This window comes from Oncorhynchus tshawytscha, linkage group LG18 (genome assembly GCF_018296145.1).
Source record: "Oncorhynchus tshawytscha isolate Ot180627B linkage group LG18, Otsh_v2.0, whole genome shotgun sequence".
Lineage (NCBI taxonomy): Eukaryota > Metazoa > Chordata > Actinopteri > Salmoniformes > Salmonidae > Oncorhynchus > Oncorhynchus tshawytscha.
Window position 1 is genome coordinate 23,959,529 of NC_056446.1, and position 20,291 is coordinate 23,979,819.

At 46.3% G+C, this 20,291-nt stretch overlaps 1 protein-coding gene across 8 annotated transcripts in view; it reads left to right on the forward strand.

Moving 5' to 3' along the window:
- utrn (utrophin) overlaps positions 1 to 20,291 on the forward strand; it is a 334,500-nt gene that overhangs the window by 266,060 nt on the left and 48,149 nt on the right. For all 8 annotated transcript variants that reach the window (XM_042300851.1, XM_042300850.1, XM_042300854.1 and 5 more), the window contains 6 exons: positions 364 to 438; positions 1,958 to 2,159; positions 2,251 to 2,336; positions 9,423 to 9,580; positions 13,501 to 13,667; positions 17,456 to 17,567. In XM_042300851.1, coding sequence (XP_042156785.1) covers positions 364 to 438; positions 1,958 to 2,159; positions 2,251 to 2,336; positions 9,423 to 9,580; positions 13,501 to 13,667; positions 17,456 to 17,567 — 800 coding nt within the window. The remainder of the gene's footprint in view (positions 1 to 363; positions 439 to 1,957; positions 2,160 to 2,250; positions 2,337 to 9,422; positions 9,581 to 13,500; positions 13,668 to 17,455; positions 17,568 to 20,291) is intronic.

Here is a 20,291-nt window from a genome sequence, read left to right on the forward strand (position 1 = left end):
ACACACACACACACACACTGACTGTAACATCCATATTTATGTATGGGTCACTGTTGCGGTGGTCAGTGTGACTGTTCTTTAATGATCAGATGGATCAGTGATAAGCTGTGGAACAGTTCCTAAAGGCCAACGCTCAACAGATAGGACTCAGCTCCTCTGAGAGAGGTCTCACATAACCCAATTACCAGCCATTTCCAGCCCTCCCTGTGACTATATAGAAATTACACTACGGCACGTCTTTTCAACAGGTTTCCAGTTTGACATCATCATTTCATGTCAGACCACTGTTATCCTTTCTGTATGATTGATTCCATCCCTCTTTCCTCTCTCTCTTTCTTTCTATCTTTCTCTCTCACCTTTTAGCTGACCTGAACAACGTGAGATTTTCCGCTTACAGAACAGCCATGAAGATCCGTAGGCTACAGAAAGCACTGTGCTGTAAGTTTCCTTTTCCCCCCACAGACACATACACACACACACACACACACCACACACACACACACACACACCACACACACACACACACACTGACACAAACACATGCATGTGTGTGTGTGTGCGTGCAACCAGGTATGCGATTGAGTTTGTGTGTACCTGTATGTGTAACATCCTTTTGTTTAGTTGAGATTCCATCTGTGCCGCTGTGTGTTTCATCCCAAAAGGGAATAAATTGTCTTCCACAATAACCAGCTGGCCATAGCTATCTTCGTGTTAGTTATTCCCTGTTGGCTGCTGACGGTGTGTGGATAGAAATGGTGACCTCTTCCTCTGGGTATTGCTGTACCTTGCTGCTGGGACTGTGCCAGGCTCTCTGTCATTATTACCCAGTGGTTATTTAAGCAATAACTCTGGGGGGGGTGGTATATGGCCAATATACCATGGCTAAGTTACTACGCACGGCGTAACGCGGAGTGCCCGGACACAGCCCTTAGCCGTGGTATATTGGCTGTATACCATGAACCCCCAAGGTGCCGTATTTCTATTATAAACTGGTTACCAACGTAATTGGAACAGTAAAAACAAATGTTTTGTCATACCTGTGGTATACCATGGCTGTCAGCCAATCAGCATTCAGGGATTGAACCACCCAGTTAATGCTGTTATTTAGAGAGCTCCAAACTTTACTGCTTCACTTTCTTCTTTCTCTGTCTGCTTTCTGTCGTACTTCTGGGGTAGAGGGTGGAGTGGGTTTGTCGTGCTGAGAGTAGGGGGCAGTGTGTGTGTGTGGTTTTATGAGTTAGTGTGGGTGTTAATGAGTTTAGATGATTCAGGCGTTTTGGGTTTGTCATATTATATTGCATTATCTTGTGATGATGAGACGAGAGCTCCTAGTACGTCTGAGTGATTTGGACTGAGGGCGTTCAGATTCAATTTCACCCATTAGATTACAAGTCAAAGCCTGAAGTCCAAAGCACAGACACAGATCTGTATTTATTAGTTATTACTCTGGCTTAATGCCCTGGAACAGAGTGAGGGAGGGAGGAAGGAGAGTGCGAGAGAGGGAGGAGAGAGAAAGAGATCGAGAGGAAACAAGTCTGTATATTTTCCTCAAACTCCTTCCCATTCGTGTTTTGTTTTTCCTTCTTGATCCCCCACTGTCAGATGTATGTCTGTGTGTATCTCCTATACACTCCCTTAAACGGCTAAACGGCTAATTAGGTTAACTCTGACTCGTGTCTCCAGTATCTGTAACATAAATGGGTTGGCCTGCTGCCCTGGTGTCACACCCCCGTCTACCCCGACACCTCATATCCTGTCTGTGGCCGTGTTGTCATTACAACCATCTGTAATTTGCTGTGGCAATTTCCACTGCTCTTCATCATTTTAGAATGTTCTTTGTTGCCATTGAGTGGTCTCAGTAAACAACTTTGAAAAGTCTGTTCTCTTTCCCCTCCCTCCCTCCCTCCCTCCCTCCCTCCCTCCCTCCCTCCCTCCCTCCCTCCCTCCCTCCCTCCAGTGGATCTGTTGGATCTGAATGTGGCCCAGAGCACCTTCGAGCAGCACAAGCTTACCCAGAATGCCCAGCTGCTGACAGTGCCAGAAGTGATTAACTGTCTGACGTCCATCTATGATGGGCTGGAGCAGCAGCACAAGGACCTGGTCAATGTTCCGTTGTGTGTCGATATGTGTCTCAACTGGCTGCTCAATGTATACGACACGTACGTGGACACACACACACACACACACACCTTGTAGAAGTGATTTTCTCTCCTAAAACAAATGTCCACTGTGTGTGTGTTCCCTCTATAGTGGACGCAGTGGAAAGATCCGTGTCCTGTCCATGAAGATAGGATTGCTCTCGCTCTCCAAGGGCCATCTGGAGGAGAAATACAAATGCAAGTACCAACCATCCCACAAAAATCCTTTCACACACATAGCATTCACAGAAACACTCAAACACAGACACACACACACACACACACACACACACACACACACACACACACACACACACACACACACACACACACACACACACACACACACACACACACACACACACACACACACACACACACACACACACACAGACACACAGACACACACACACACTGAAGTGAAAAAATAATAAAACTTGATCAAGCTCTGATAGACTTAAATCACACTTTGACACACCCCCACACACTCTGAGGTGAATTGAGAACAGCCCCAGTGGGAGCGTTGTAGCGTAGTCCGTGCCAGCGTATCCCATAATGCCCTCTGCCAGGCTGTAATCCCAGCTCAGTTACCCAGGGTGCCGATCGGACCGTGTCAGAGGACGCCAGTGAATGGACCATCTAATTGGATGAGAGACCTCCCACTTGTTTTGTATTTGATTTATTTATTTATTTAGTTTCATTGCAGGGGGATTAGGGATGTGTCTAGGGCTGCTGGGGGAGTATGCTTTGTCCTTTCAGATAACGTGCATTCTGTCCTCAATTTGCTCTCTTGCTTTTGTGTCCTCGTTTTCTCCTCCTCGATCTCTCTATCTCTCTCTGTTCTCCCCTTCTATCTCTTCCCTCTCTTCCTTTCCTCTCTCTCTATCTGTCCTCTCCCTCCATAGTTTCCTTCTCTACCCCTCCTGTGACGTGGAGTCTGTCCCTGAGCCTATTCGTTCCACTGGCAATTTCTATTAGTCTCAAAAAGAGATCAAGCACGGTTGGGCGAGTCCCTCTCGTTTAGAGTCACATTGGTGTCAGGCCCAGACACCCATCCACAGCAACTCACTAAATCACAAGTAGCACAGTCCACCACCGCAACATAGAACCCAACTACATAGCGATTTGGCTCTCAACTCGATACCTTGTGTATTATGCATATCACTTATAATTGTAGGGCAGGACGTTTGAGTCGGAGTAGAAATGTTAAGAAAGTCTGGGGTTCATTTGATTTTGGAGTTTCATGACAACGATGTCCTAGTAGTGGCTATGAAGGCTTATGAAGCTGATACGCATTGCTGCTCATGGTTGAAGAAGTATGGCCGGCTTATACTCTAGGGATGTGCACTATCGAAGAACTGCCATCGCTACTCAAGGAAACATGAAGACCTGGTCAAAATCACACACACACACACACACAGGATAGAGTAGAGTATCGAAGAACAGCCCTAGTTACTTAACTTAATGCAAGCTGACATCAAGGCTGGTTTGTGCACATGCACACCCACGCACATGCACGGTATCATAGAATCGCCATTACCACTCTACTTAAGGAGAGCTGACATCAAGGCAGGGTCTCACACAGAGATCAAAGACAACACCAGGCAGATAGGTGAGCCACATCCCTCCCTCCTTTTATTGCCCCCCCCCCCGCTCTCTATCGCCTTTCTCACTCTCCACTGTATTTCTCTCGCTCTCTCGGTCTTCCTTCTTTCTCTCTCTCAATCGTTCTTCCTGTCTATACTGCATCCCTGTCTCTCACTCTCTATATCTCTCTCTCTATATCTCTCTCTCTATATCTCTCTCTCTCCCACCAACTCTCTCTATATCTCTCTCTCTCTATATCTCTCTCTCTATATCTCTCTCTCTATATCTCTCTCTCTATATCTCTCTCTCTATATCTCTCTCTCTATATCTCTCTCTCTATATCTCTCTCTCTATATCTCTCTCTATATCTCTCTCTCTCTCTCCCTCCATATTTCTCTCTCTATATCTCTCTCTCTATATCTCTCTCTCTATATCTCTCTCTATATCTCTCTCTCTATATCTCTCTCTCTATATCTCTCTCTCTATATCTCTCCCTCTATATCTCTCTCTCTATATCTCTCTCTCTATATCTCTCTCTCTATATCTCTCTCTCTATATCTCTCTCTCTCCCACCAACTCTCTCTATATCTCTCTCTCTCTCTCTCTCCCACCAACACTCTCTATATCTCTCTCTCCCACCAACACTCTCTATATCTCTCATCTCTCTCTCTCTCCCACCAACACTCTCTATATCTCTCTCTCTCCCGCCAACTCTCTCTATATCTCTCATCTCTCTCTCTCTCCCGCCAACTCTCTCTATATCTCTCTCTCATCTCTCTCTCTCTCCCACCAACTCTCTCTATATCTCTCATCTCTCTCTCTCTCCCACCAACTCTCTCTATATCTCTCATCTCTCTCTCTCCCACCAACACTCTATATATCTCTCTCTCTCCCGCCAACTCTCTCTATATCTCTCATCTCTCTCTCTCTCCCGCCAACTCTCTCTATATCTCTCTCTCATCTCTCTCTCCCACCAACTCTCTCTATATCTCTCATCTCTCTCTCTCCCACCAACACTCTATATCTCTCTCTCTCCCGCCAACTCTCTCTATATCTCTCATCTCTCTCTCTCTCCCACCAACACTCTATATCTCTCTCTCTCCCGCCAACTCTCTCTATATCTCTCATCTCTCTCTCTCTCCCGCCAACTCTCTCTATATCTCTCTCTCATCTCTCTCTCCCACCAACTCTCTCTCATCTCTCTCTCTCCCACCAACTCTCTCTCATCTCTCTCTCTCCCGCCAACTCTCTCTATCTCTCAAATCCATTCAATTCAAAGGGGTGTATTGGCATGGGAAACATATGTTTACATTGCCAACGCAAATGGAATAGGCAATAAACGAAAGGGAAATAAACAAGGGAAACAGTGTTGCTACTACAGTATGTTGCTACCATGTTGTGTAGCTACCATGCTGTGTTGCTACTAGAGTATGTTGTTGTCATGTTGTGTTGCTACCATGTTGTATTGCTACTACAGTATGTTGTTGTCATGTTGTGTTCCTACCATGTTGTGTTGCTACTAGAGTATGTTGTTGTTATGTTGTGTTGCTACCATGTTGTGTAGCTACCATGCTGTGTTGCTACTAGAGTATGTTGTTGTTGTTGTGTAGCTACCATGTTGTGTTGCTACTACAGTATGTTATTGTTGTTGTGTTGCTACCATGTGTTGCTACTACAGTATGTTGTTGTCATGTTGTGTTGCTACCATGTTGTGTTGCTACTAGAGTATGTTGTTGTCGTGTTGTGTTGCTACCATGTTGCTACTACAGTATGTTGTTGTCATGTTGTGCTTCTACCATGTTGTGTTGCTACTAGAGTATGTTGTTGTTATGTTGTGTTGCTACCATGTTGTGTTGCTACTACAGTATGTTGTTGTCATGTTGTGTTGCTACTACAGTGTGTTGTTGTCATGTTGTGCTTCTACCATGTTGTGTTGCTACTAGAGTATGTTGTTGTCATGTTGTGTTGCTACCATGTTGTGTTGCTGCCATGCTGTGTTGCTACTACAGTATGTTGTTGTCATGTTGTGCTTCTACCATGTTGTGTTGCTACTAGAGTATGTTGTTGTCATGTTGTGTTGCTACCATGTTGTGTTGCTGCCATGCTGTGTTGCTACTACAGTATGTTGTTGTCATGTTGTGCTTCTACCATGTTGTGTTGCTACTAGAGTATGTTGTTGTCATGTTGTGTTGCTACCATGTTGTGTTGCTGCCATGCTGTGTTGCTACTACAGTATGTTGTTGTCATGTTGTGTTGCTACCATGTTGTGTTGCTGCCATGCTGTGTTGCTACTACAGTATGTTGTTGTCATGTTGTGTTGCTACCATGTTGTGTTGCTACTAGAGTATGTTGTTTGTTATGTTGTGTTGCTACCATGCTGTGTTGTCGTGTTGCTGCCATGCTGTGTTGTCGTGTTGCTGCCATGCTGTGTTGCTACTACAGTATGATGTTGTCATGTTGTGTTGCTACCATGTTGTGTTGCTACTAGAGTATGTTGTTATGTTGTGTTGCTACCATGTTGTGTTGCTGCCATGCTGTGTTGCTACTACAGTATGATGTTGTCATGTTGTGTTGCTACCATGTTGTGTTGCTACTAGAGTATGTTGTTGTTATGTTGTGTTGCTGCCATGCTGTGTTGTCGTGTTGCTGCCATGCTGTGTTGCTACTACAGTATGTTGTTGTCATGTTGTGTTGCTACCATGTTGTGTTGCTACTAGAGTATGTTGTTGTTATGTTGTGTTGCTGCCATGCTGTGTTGTCGTGTTGCTGCCATGCTGTGTTGCTACTACAGTATGTTGTTGTCATGTTGTGTTGCTACTAGAGTATGTTGTTGTTATGTTGTGTTGCTACCATGCTGTGTTGCTACTACAGTATGTTGTTGTCATGTTGTGTTGCTACTAGAGTATGTTGTTGTTATGTTGTGTTGCTACCATGCTGTGTTTCATGTGTTGCTGCCATGCTATGTTGTTGTCTTAGGTCTCTCTTTATGTCGTGTTGTGGTGTCTCTTGTCATGATGTGGGTTTTGTCCTATATATTTGTATTTTTTTATCCCAGCCCCCGTCCGCAGGAGGCCTTTTGCCTTTTGGTAGGCCGTCATTGCAAGTAACAATTTGTTCTTAACTGACTTGCCTAGTTAAATAAAGTTTATATAAAAATAAATACAAAGTTAGTATGAAAGGGAAAGTAAGTGAACAGGTTGTTTTACAGTGTTGTAGAATTTGTATTTTGTATTATTTTAGTGGATAAATCAGCTTTAATATTACAGATTGAGGCTTCTATCAATGTAATTATCTGCATCCTTTCCAATCCCCATATATTTTTTTGTAAATGTATATATAATATACAAATATTTAACTTTATTATTTTGGCCTAACCTTACCAACCCTCCCCTAATTGAAGTACACAGTGTTTATTTCTTCTCCACTGGTTGCCCTTTTCTCATGGCAACGGGCCACACATCTTGCTGCTGTGACTGCACACTGCAGTATTTCGCCTAACAGATATGGGAGTTCATCAAAGTTTGTCTCTTTCTCTTTATCCTATCTGGGAGTAACAAGGCAGACAGAACCCTGACAACAATTAACTGAGCTGTTGCATTCAATTTGGTTTCGTTTTGTTTTACGATTGAAACAATAAATATAGTGTTTGTACGTTTAGACGAGAGGTTTCCCTTCTCAACGATGGGCAGATGCCCTGTCATACCCTCAGAGCAGGGGCTGATGGGGAATTGATTGCTCTCCTGTGATAGTGAGGAGATTTACAGAGACAGGGGAAGAAATAGGGAAGGGGAGAGTGAGGTGCAGGAGGACGAAAGGGAGGGAGGGAGGGGGAGAGAGAGGGAAGTAGGGAGGAAGAGAGGGAGGGAGGGAGAGAGAGGGATGGAGGGAGGAAGAGAGGGAGAGAGGGAGAGAGAGGGATGGAGGGAGGAAGAGAGGGAGGGAGAGGGAGAGAGGGAGGAAGAGGAAGAGAGGGATGGAGGGAGGGAGGGAGGGGGGAGAGAGAGGGATGGAGGGAGGAAGAGAGGGAGGGAGGGGGAGGAAGAGAGGGAGGGGGGGGAGGGAGGGAGGGAGGAAGAGAGGGAGGGAGGGAGAGAGGGATGGAGGGAGGGAGGAAGAGAGGGGGGGGGGGAGGAAGAGAGGGAGGGAGGGAGGGGGGGAGGAAGAGAGGGATGGTGGGAGGGAGGGAGGGAGAGGAAGAGAGTGATGGGGAGGGAGGGAGGGAGGAAGAGATGGATGGCGGGAGGAAGAGAGGGAGGGAGCGAGAGAGGGGGGAAGAGAGGGAGGGAGGGAGGGGGAGGAAGAGAGGGATGGTGGGAGGAAGAGAGGTAGGGAGGGAGGGAGGGGGAGGAAGAGAGGGATGGAGGGAGGGAGGGAGGAAGAGATGGATGGCGGGAGGAAGAGAGGGAGGGAGGGAGGGGGAGGAAGAGATGGAGGGAGAGGGAGGAAGGGAGGGAGGGAGGGGGAGGAAGAGAGGGATGGAGGGAGGAAGAGAGGGAGAGAGGGAGGGGGAGGGAGGGAGGGAGGGAGGGAGGAAGAGAGGGAGGGAGGGAGAGAGAGGGATGGAGGGAGGAAGGGAGGGAGGGAGGGAGGAAGAGAGGGTTAGAGGGAGAGAGAGGGATAGATGGATGGAGCAAGAGAGAGGGGAGGAAGAGAGGGATGGAGGGAGGGAGAGAGGGAGAGAGAGGGATGGATGGAGCAAGAGAGGGGGAGGAAGAGTGGGATGGAGGGAGGGAGAGAGGGCAGAAGGGATGGGGAGGGGGAGGGGAAGAGAGGGGGAGGGAGGGGGAGGGCAGGAGGAAGAGAGGGAGGGAGGAAGAGACTGATGGAGGGAGAGAGAGAGGGAGGGATGGATGGAGGGAGAGCGAGAGAGGGAGGGATGGAGAGAGGGAGAGAGAGGGAGGGCGGGAGGAAGAGAGAGATTGAGGGGGAGAGAGGGAGGGCAGGAGGAAGAGAGGGGGAGGAAGAGAGGGATGGATGGAGGGAGGGATGGAGGGAGAGAGAGGGAGGGGAAGAGAAGGGTGAGGGAGAGAGGGATGGAGGGAGGGCAGGAGGAAGAGAGGGATGGAGAGAGGGAGGGAGGGATATAGAGAGGGATGGAGGCAGGGGGAGGGAGGAAGAGAGGGAGGGAGGGGGAGAGAGAGGGAGTGCAGGAGGAAGGGAGGGAGGGAGGGGAAGCGAGGGAGGGCGGGAGGAAGAGAAGGAGGGTGGGAGGTAGAGAGGGAAGAAGGGGGAGTGAGAGGGCGGGAGGGAGGGAGGGGAAGCGAGGGAGGGGGGGGGAAGAGAGGGAAGAAGGGGGAGAGAGAGGGCGGGAGGAAGAAAGGGATGGATGGAGAGAGGGGGAAAGAGGGAGGGATGGATGGATGGAGGGAGGGGAGAGTGGAATAGAGGGAGGTGCAGAGAGAGGGGAGAGAGAGGGAGGGTGGGACTGTGGATTCCTATGGATTGTATTCTGACAGGGTTGCTCAGCTCACCAGGACTCCTCTACTCTACCTTCTCCTCTCTGAGCTCTGATAGATGAGTACCCACATAGGGCTATTAATACACATGCTGACACACACACTCGCTGACACAACACGCTGACTCACACTCTCACACAACACACTCACTGATAAAGATTGACAGTGGAGGCTTGGATGAGAAACTGTATTTCTGTAGTCTCACACCCCTCGCCTCTCTGTGTCTCTCTCTCTCCTCCAGACCTGTTCAGTCAGGTGGCGTCGTCGGGGGATACGTGTGACCAGAGACAGCTGGGTCTGCTGCTCCACGACGCCATCCAGATACCACGGCAACTAGGAGAGGTCGCCGCCTTCGGAGGGAGCAACATTGAACCCAGCGTCCGGAGCTGTTTCCAACACGTATGTATACACAGTATACAGACACACTGCAACACATTGTGTTTATTGACACACACACACATCTTGTATTATTGCTGTTGAAAGTGCCAGAACGTTGTCACTATAACCAATATGGCCATCGATGAACGTTTAAATGCAAGGTTGGCTGGTCCCTGTCCTTGGGTTCACATTGTATTTTACTCTTTTCCCTGAGTCCTGTTTCGTCAGTCATAAATTCAGTGGCGGCAGTAAATTAGGAAGCAGCTCGGGCTTCCAAAATAGCATGGTGATGGAGCTCGGCTGACATTGGAAATGTCACAGAGTTTAACAGGAGCCACTACCAACCTGGAGCTTTCTACCAGGCCTTCTCCTATCACTTCACCACTCCTCTCCTGTCACCCCTTATCTACCTACAACTTCCTCTTTCCTTTATCTCCCCCCATTTCTCTCACACACACACACACACACACACACACGCATACATTAACACGCACATACATTAACACATACACATAACACTGACTTGCTTAGTTAAATAAAGGTTCAATATTAGTCTAATTATTTTATAAATACGCTAACACACACATACGCTAACACACACATACGCTAACACACACATACGCTAACACACACATACGCTAACACACACATACGCTAACACACACATACGCTAACACACACATACGCTAACACACATACGCTAACACACACATACGCTAACACACACATACGCTAACACACACATACGCTAACACACATATACGCTAACACACATACGCTAACACACACATACACTAACACACACATACGCTAACACACACATACGCTAACACACACATATGCTAACACACACATACGCTAACACACACATACGCTAACACACACATACGCTAACACACACATACGCTAACACACATACGCTAACACACACATACGCTAACACACACATACGCTAACACACACATACGCTAACACACACATACGCTAACACACATACGCTAACACACACATACGCTAACACACACATACGCTAACACACACATACGCTAACACACACATACGCTAACACACACATACGCTAACACACACATACGCTAACACACACATACGCTAACACACACATACGCTAACACATGCATACACACCATCACCCGCATCAAAACCACCATTACAACAAGACTGTCTGATATTCACTGCACAATTCCTAATGCATTACAGCCAGATGGATGATGGTAAGAGTGACTGATGACTCTGGCCTCTCTGCCCAGTAGACTCCACCCCCCCCGTGACCTCCCTGTATCAGCCAGAAATTGCAGAGCAGTCAACCACTCCATTTGGTTTAATGGGGCTGTAATGAACGAGGTGGTGGCCCATAAATACGGCCTGTTTTACGGGTCTCAATCTCACTCCTCCCTCCCTTTCACCATCCATCCATCCTCCTCCCTCCAAGGGATCTGTACTGCCGTAACTCTGCCACCTAGACGATGTGAGGGGACAGGAGGGAGACAGGTGGAGAAGAGAGGAGGAGACAATAGGGAGGAAGATGGAAGGAAGGATAGGTGTAGGTGTCAGCTCTCTGGCTCGATGCCTTGACTTGACACTCCAGAGCTGGTTCATCATCAAATCACATTGTATTGGTCACATACACATATGTAGCAGATGTTGTTGCGGGTGTAGTGAAATGCTTGTGTTTCTAGCTCCAACAATGCAGTAGCATCTAACAATTCACAACAATACACTCACATCTAAAAGTAAAAGAATGGAATAAAGAAATATATAAATAGGACCAGCAATGTCGGAGTGTTATTGACTAAAATACAGTAGAATATAATACAGTATATACATATGAGATGAGTAAAGCAGTATGTAAACATTATTAAAGTGACTAGTGTTACTGGCCAGTGATTCCATGTCTATGTACACAGGGCAGCAGCCTCTTAAGGTGCAGGGATGAGTAACAGGGTGGTTACTGACCAGTGATTCCATGTCTATGTACACAGGGCAGCAGCCTCTAAGGTGTAGGGATGAGTAACAGGGTGGTTACTGACCAGTGATTCCATGTCTATGTACACAGGGCAGCAGCCTCTAAGGTGCAGGGATGAGTAACAGGGTGGTTACTGACCAGTGATTCCATGTCTATGTACACAGGGCAGCAGCCTCTAAGGTGCAGGGATGAGTAACAGGGCGGTTACTGGCTAGTGATGGCTATTTAACAGTCTGAGATAGAAGTTGTTTTTCAGTCTCTCGGTCCCAGCTTTGATGCACCTGTACTGACCTTGCCTTCTGGATGATAGGGGGTGAACAGGCCTTGGCTCGGGTGGTTGTTGTCCTTGATGATCTTCTTGGCCTTCCTGTGACATCGGGTGCTGTAGGTGTCTTGGAGGGCAGGTAGTTTGCCCCCGGGGATGCGTAGGGCAGACCGTACCACCCTCTGGAGAGCCCTGAGGTTGCGGGTGGTGCAGTTGCCGTACCAGGCGGTGATACAGCCCGACAGGATGCTCTCAATTGTGCATCTGTTAAAGTTTGTGAGGGTCTTAGGAGCCAAGCTGAATTTCTTCAGCCTCCTGAGGTTGAAGAGGTGCTGTTGCGCCTTCCTCACCACACTGTGTTGGTGGACCATTTCAGATCGTCAGTGATGTGTACGCCGAAGAACTTGAAGCTTTCCACCTTCTCTACTGCAGTCCCGTTGATGTAGATAGGGGTGTGCTCCCTCTGCTGTTTTGTTGACATTTGTTGACGTTGAGAGAGAGGTTATTTTCCTGGACCCGCTCTGCCAGGGTCGTCACCTCCTTCCTGTAAGCTGCCTCGTCATTGTTGGTAATCCGGCCTACTACTGTTTTGTCGTCTGCAAACTTAATGATTGAGTTGGAGGCGTGCATGGCCACGCAGTCATGGGTGAACAGGGAATACAGGTAGGGGCTGAGCACGCACCCTTGTGGGGCCCCAGTGTTGAGGATCAATGAAGTGGGGGTGTTGTTTCCTACATGCTTCTCCATCTGTCTGTGTGTGTGATCTCAGAGTTGTAGGATTTCTATCTGACATTTAGCCCTAACAGAGCCAGAGGTCACAGAATGGGGACACACACGCAGGAATAGGTTTTCAACGTTCCCCTCTTTGACCGAAGCCATGTTGATTCTTAAGGGGTGTTTGCAGTGTGTGTGTGTGCGTGCGTGACCTGTGGACAATTTCTTCCTCGAGTCCCGGATATTCCCTCTCAGAATGTTTACTCATTGACCTTTGTGGGTAGTCGTGGCAACTGAAAGGTCAGGTGTGTGTTCTGTACAGCAGCCGTCTCCAGGTGTAAAGGGATTTAATACCCACTACAGGACTCCTAGAACAGGGCTTCCTAAACCTTGGGGCTAAAAAACTTTGACATGGGCTAGTAGATCTGGACACTGCTGACAAGTTATAAATATCAATAAGTATGTAATGACAGACATGACAAGAGGAACTGATGATGCACTACCCCATTTCTAAATGACACCTTGTGCTTTCTACTATTACAACTTTCAAGAGTAAGTTAAAAGCCGGACTGAGTTTCTTTAAAATATTTTTAGAATGATTTCTTTATTTTTGTCGCCTGGATGTCACTTGCATCATACTTATATCAGTACAGTCGTAACAACCTAAGAGTTCCGAAACGTCAAAACTTCTGATCAAATAAGCCTCGTATCAAAAGAAATATTAATTTTCTATATTGAATAGGTTCCACAGTCTTTCGTTCCCCCCATACAAAAACTCCTCACTTAATAAACCTGCTTAACGTGGACTAATTTGGGCGGACTAAACCCTCTTCCTCTCTTGTATAGTGCACTACTTTTGATATGGGCCCTGGTTTAATTGTAGTGCACTTTATATAGGGAATAGTGTGCCATTTCGGATTAAGCTTAGTAGTTGAATTCACTTTGATTTTAAATTTCCTCTTTCCTCTTCCTGTCCAGGTGACAAATAAGGTGGAGCTGGAGCCCAGGCAGTTTGTTGATTGGATGAGGCTGGAGCCCCAGTCTATGGTGTGGCTTCCTGTCCTACACAGAGTGGCGGCTGCTGAGACCGCTAAGCACCAGGCCAAGTGTAACATCTGTAAAGAGTGCCCCATTGTAGGGTTCAGGTAAACACACACACACACTTAGACTCACATACGCACGAATGTGCACCCACACACTCACACACAGCAACTTTGCGTTCAACGTTAGCTCCTTAACACACATTTTCATACAGAGCAAGAGCTGTACGTTGAATACACCCACCCACATGCTCACTCACTCACACACACCCACCCAATGTACACACACACAGGGGAATGATGGTGTGCTGGTCTCCCTGCTCTGAGTGGAGCAGAAAGGGCAGGCCTGCTCCGGAGGGTAGGCCTTTATCTAAATGTCAGTAGCTGATACACTCCTAACTAAATACCATCTGGAGAAGGACTTCTAGAATCACACACACACACACACAAATACACATATACACACACACACACACACACACACACACACACACACACACACACACACACACACACACACACAAAGGGACATCCACTGTGTACTGTGGGTTAGGGTCTCAGACTCTCACTGCTGTCTGTCTGTCTGTATGTCTGTCTCTGTCTCTGTCTCAAACACCACCTGTTGATATAATGTCAGAATGGTTCAATAGAATCACCCTCTTATGATTAAACAGACCTCAGATGTCCACATGCTAAACACAATATTGTTTTGAGGGTATGACATCAGTCACAGTATTATTATGCGAGCAAAATGAGACACAACATCATGCTAACCAGAGCCTAGTGTCTAGTGTAATGTTTATTATCTCTGGTCCTCGCTAAGTAGTTACACCAGCTAGAGAATGTCTTGAGACAAGTACCAGCAGACATTTGACAGAACACAAGCTTTTACAGGTCTGTCATTGATCCAAGGAGGGAGAGAGAGGGGAAGTAGGAAGAGAGACAGGGTAAGGAGGGAGAGAGACAGGGTAAGGAGGGAGAGAGACAGGGTAAGGAGGGAGAGAGACAGGGTAAGGAGGGAGAGAGACAGGGTAAGGAGGGAGAGAGACAGGGTAAGGAGGGAGAGAGACAGGGTAAGGAGGGAGAGAGACAGGGTAAGGAGGGAGAGAGACAGGGTAAGGAGGGAGAGAGACAGGGTAAGTAGGGAGAGAGACAGGGTAAGGAGGGAGAGAGACAGGGTAAGGAGGGAGAGAGAGAGAGGGGAAGTAGGAAGAGAGACAGGATAAGGAGAGAGAGAGAGGGGAAGTAGGAAGAGAGACAGGGTAAGGAGGGAGAGAGAGAGAGAGGGGAAGTAGGAAGAGAGACAGGGTAAGGAGGGAGAGAGAGAGGGGAAGTAGGAAGAGAGACAGGGTAAGGAGGGAGAGAGAGAGGGTAAGGAGGGAGAGAGACAGGGTAAGGAGGGAGAGAGAGAGAGGGGAAGTAGGAAGAGAGACAGGATAAGGAGGGAGAGAGAGGGGGGAAGTAGGAAGAGAGACAGGGTAAGGAGGGAGAGAGAGAGGGGGAAGTAGGAAGAGAGACAGGGTAAGTAGGAAGAGAGACAGGGTAAGGAGAGAGAGAGAGAGAGAGGAAGTAGGAAGAGAAACATGGTAAGGAGGGAGAGAGGGGGGAAGTAGGAAGAGAGACAGGGTAAGGAGAGAGAGAGAGAGAGGAAGTAGGAAGAGAAACATGGTAAGGAGGGAGAGAGAGAGGGGGAAGTAGGAAGAGAGACAGGGTAAGGAGAGAGAGAGACAGGGTAAGGAGGGAGAGAGAGAGAGGGGAAGTAGGAAGAGAGACAGGGTAAGGAGGGAGAGAGAGAGGGGGAAGTAGGAAGAGAGACAGGGTAAGTAGGAAGAGAGACAGGGTAAGGAGAGAGAGAGAGAGAGGAAGTAGGAAGAGAAACATGGTAAGGAGGGAGAGAGAGAGGGGGGAAGTAGGAAGAGAGACAGGGTAAGGAGAGAGAGAGACAGGGTAAGGAGGGAGAGAGAGAGAGGGGAAGTAGGAAGAGAGACCGGTTAAGGAGGGAGAGAGAGAGAAAGTTGAATACATTTGGATTGAATAGTGTTGCACAGGTTAGACTTGAGCCTCCCAATGGCCAACAACCCTGTTGTAAAGCAGAGCTGGTTTTCCAGACAATGGGATATTACGAAGTAGAATATACACTGAGTGTACAAAACATTAGGAACACCTGCTGTTTCCATGACATAGACTGATCAGGTATGTCCAGGCGAAAGCTATGATCCCTTATTGATGTCACTTGTTAAATCCACTTCAATCAGTGTAGCTGAAGGGGAGGAGACAGGTTAAAGAAGGATTTTTAAGCCTTGAGACAATTATGTGTGCCATTCAGAAGGTGAATGGGCAAGACAACATATTTAAGTGCCTTTGAACGGTGTATGGTAGTTGGTGCACTCAACAGTTTCCCTTGTGTATCAGGTGTGCTCAACAGTTTCCCTTGTGTATCAAGAATGGTCCACCACCCAAAGGACATTCAGCCAACTACACACAACTGTGGGAAGGATTGGAGTCAACATGAGCCAGCATCCCTGTGGAATGCTTTAGACACCTTGTAGAGTCCATGCCCCAACGAATCAAGGCTGTTCTGAGGGCAAATGGGGGGGTGCACATTGATATTAGGAAGGTGTTCTTAATGTTTTGTACACTCAGTGTAGATCCCATAGTCATTCATTAGTGGTTGTCTGTGTCAGCGCTAATGAAAGATGTCTGTGTAGTAATACGCTGCATGTTGCTGTGTAATGGGGCGAGGGACGTGGGTTGTACTGTGCCCCTACTGTCTGATGTATCGCTGTGGGCTCTGTCATCAATCAGATTACCTTAGAGAGAGAGAGAGACCGCACTCAACGAGCTGTATGAGGCCATAGCTAACAAGAAAATGCTCATCCATAAGCAGCGCTCCTAGTGGCCTGGGACATTAATGCAGGCAAATTTAAATCCTTTTTACCTCATTTCTACCAGCAAGCACAGACTGGAATATTTTCCGGGATTCATCTAAGGGCATTGAGGAGTATACCACCTCATTCACCGGCTTCATCAATAAGTGACGGCGTTGTCCCCACAGTGACTGTACGTACATATCCCAACCAGAAGCCTTGGATTTACAGGCAACATCCGCACCAAGCTAAAGGCTAGAGCTGCCGCTTTCAAGGAGCGGGACACTAATCCAGACGCTTATAATAAATCTCGCTATGCCCTGTTGTATTCGGCGCATGTGACAAATAAAATTTGATTTGATTATAATTGCCTGAACTGGGCCCATCTCAATTTCCGGACATCTTTTATATTCTGTTTTGAGCACGATGATGAGGTGCACTGGGATAGAGCTGCAGGTGGCATTCTGAATTTTAGACTGTGGGTTTGGGTGTGTATGTGTCCTCCATTTTGAAATTGACGGAGGAATTGGTGAGAGAACGTGGTGACAGAACATCGGTAGCTCCGTGTGAGGCCCTGGAATAGATGAGAGCAGCGCAGGACACACATGAGATGCATCAAAGAGAAATCGAGAAATCTGCACGATGCGCTCATCACTCTCATTCTCTTGTTTCTCCACTCTGTCTCTATCGCGATCGAAACAAAGTGGCTATTTTCACATCTGAGGAATTTAGAGAAAAGTGTCAGCCTATTTCAAACACACCACCTTGTTATTGCGTTTCCATTTTCGTTTTTGGATTGCATTCAATAGCGTCTATGAATCACATGATTATGAAGGCATATGTGTGAAAGTGTGTATTCATATTTTAAATGTAGTTCTGTCCTTGTGATGTACTTGTCTATTAATGTTCTGTATTATGAAATGTTTTGTGTGGACCCCAGGAAGAGTAGCTGCTGCTTTAGCAGTAACTAATGGGGATCCTAATAAAATACTAATACTATCCATCTCCCCCTCCCCTCATCCGTAGGTATCGCAGTCTGAAGCACTTTAACTATGACGTGTGTCAGAGCTGCTTCTTCTCTGGACGAACCGCCAAGGGCCACAAGCTCAACTACCCCATGGTGGAGTACTGCACGCCGGTGAGGAACACACGCGCAAACACACACACACACACGTCCGTGCCACCTTATTCTTCAGGAACCCGGAGCGCAAATTGGATTCAACCGAGCGAACAGTAAAAGACTTCTGTTCTTTGAGCTGTTTATAATTTCTGAAAGGCATTTTTCCAACACTGTTTCAGGTGAGAGAGGGAGGGAGGGGATTTGCAGAAATTGAACAGTCTTCTCTTTTTACATTAGTAGAGCTCACGCACAGCGTCGGAATATTGCTGAATGTCACACTTCGACTGGTCGGGGAATATGTTTATTTTCTTTGGGTGATTTAATTTAGTTTTTCAATCTGCAAATTTGATAGCCTGGATATTGATACAGACCGCCAGCCATGAGGAACAGCAATCACTCCTGTCCTGGCTGTGCAATGCTAACTGCCTTCAGTGACTGTGGGATGAAAACATTATACAAGTCATGTTTAAGCATGGGCAAATAATATTATAGCTTTCAGTTATGAAGCAGAAAGTCAAACTGCAATGTCAGACTTCCATATACAATCTGGCCTTTCTGTTTCTGATGTAGCCCCATTTCAGACAGATGATATGGTATATCACCTGTAAAAAATATTAGGCAATGTTAATAGGACCCCCTTTCAAACAACTCCTTATTTACCACTGAAATGCAGGTATACCCCTTTTAAACATATCAGTGGGTAACTGGCAAATTGGGAGGGGTGGGGTCAGGGAGTGTTGTTAACCAATGAGGGCTGTTTGCATTTCAAATTAGGGCGGTGTTAAGCAATTGAAGTGATTATTAATTTACCTGCAAAAAAGTAGAGAACCATTCACACAGACCTGATACCTGTATTTTGGTTAGAGGGTCTGTGAAAATACAGGAATCATGACTAGGTCTTTAGGTGGGTTTTATTTGTCCTTTTTCTCTTCCACCTACACCTTTCAGATATACAAAGACGTAGGCAAAAAAGTAGCAGGCATGGTAAATGAATGAGATTTCAGTCTGTGTATGAAAGGGACATTAGTGTAAGCAATGTGAATGGGTAAGTATGAAATGGTGGATTCTTGGCCGTCTGATCCATTTTACTGGAGAAGACCGAACAAAACAGTGAGGTCACGCCGCTGATTCTCTCACTGTTGCTTCAGAACCACAAGCCACCTTGAGGAATAAATACTTTATTACACACCATGTGTTGAATAGAGATACTCTTTTATTGAATGAAATCAAACTTATTTCCTCAGAGAAATAAGCCCCTCTAAAACAATAACACATTTACAGTACCCTCTCTTCCACACAGAACAAAACACATTTTGATGTTACATTAATGTCTCCAAAATTGATAAAGTACATATTAATACTGAGGCCTAGGACCATAACCGGATTTAGGAGGTAAAGATCAATATGATGCTGTGTAAAATGTCAGCCGCTGGTCCCATTGCGGTCATTTTAGAAACATTGTCAGTTTCTCATATCGGTCCCACTGTTTATTTGATGTGCACAATATTGCTTTTTCATTTCATTGTAGTATTACTTTTTCATTTGATTGTTCCCACATTGCTAGTATTAATTATTGAGCAAAAACATGGTAGAATAAATTGTGTGCTGTGGTCTATTCGTCCCTCCGAAGTGTTTGGGCACAAGTTTGACAAGTCTCTCTATTGTGATTTTACAGACTCTTCTCTTGCACAGTAGCCGACCTGCCACAACACACTATTCAAGCGCCACACACAAACCCGGTTCAAGTACTGAGATCTCTCTCAGTTCAATTCAAGGGCTTTATTGGCATGGGAAACGTGTTAACATTGCCAAAGCAAGTGAGGTAGATAATATAAAAATGAACAGTAAACATTACACATACAGAAGTTTCAAAAGAATAAAGACATTACAAATGTCATATGATGTATATATACAGTGTTGTAACAATGTACAAATGGTTAAAGTACAAAAGGGAAAATAAATCAACATAATGGGTTGTATTTACAATGGTGTTTGTTCTTCACTGGTTGACCTTTTCTTGTGGCAACAGGTCGCAAATCTTGCTGCTGTGATGTCACACTGTGGAATTTCAGCCAGTAGATATGGGAATTATCAAAATTGGGTTTGTTTTCAAATCCTTTGTGGATCTGTGTAATCTGAGGGAAATATGTGTCTCTAATATGGTCATACATTGGGCAGGAGGTTAGGAAATGCAGCTCAGTTTCCACCTCATTTTGTGGGCAGTGTGCAGATACACGTAGCCTGTCTTCTCTTGAGAGCCATGTCTGCCTACGGCGGCCTTTCTCAATAGCAAGGCTATGCTCACTGAGTCTGTACATAGTCAAAACTTTCTTTAAGTTTGAGTCAGTCACAGTGGTCAGATATTCTGCCACTGTATACTCTCTGTTTAGGGCCAAATAGAATTCTAGTTTGCTCTGTTTTTTTTGTTAATTCTTTCCAATGTGTCAAGTAATTATATTTTTGTTTTCTTATGATTTGGTTGGGTCTAATTGTGCTGCTGTCCTGGGGCTCTTTTGGGTGTGTTTGTGAACAGAGCCCCAGGACCAGCTTGCTTAGGGGACGCTTCTCCAGGTAAATCTCTCTGTAGTTGATGGCTTTGTTGTGGAAGGTTTGGGAATCGCTTCCTTTTAGGAGGTTGTAGAATTTAACAACTCTTTTCTGGATTTTGATCATTAGTGGGTATCGGCCTAATTCTGCTCTGCATGCATTATTTGGTGTTCTACGTTGTACACGGAGGATATT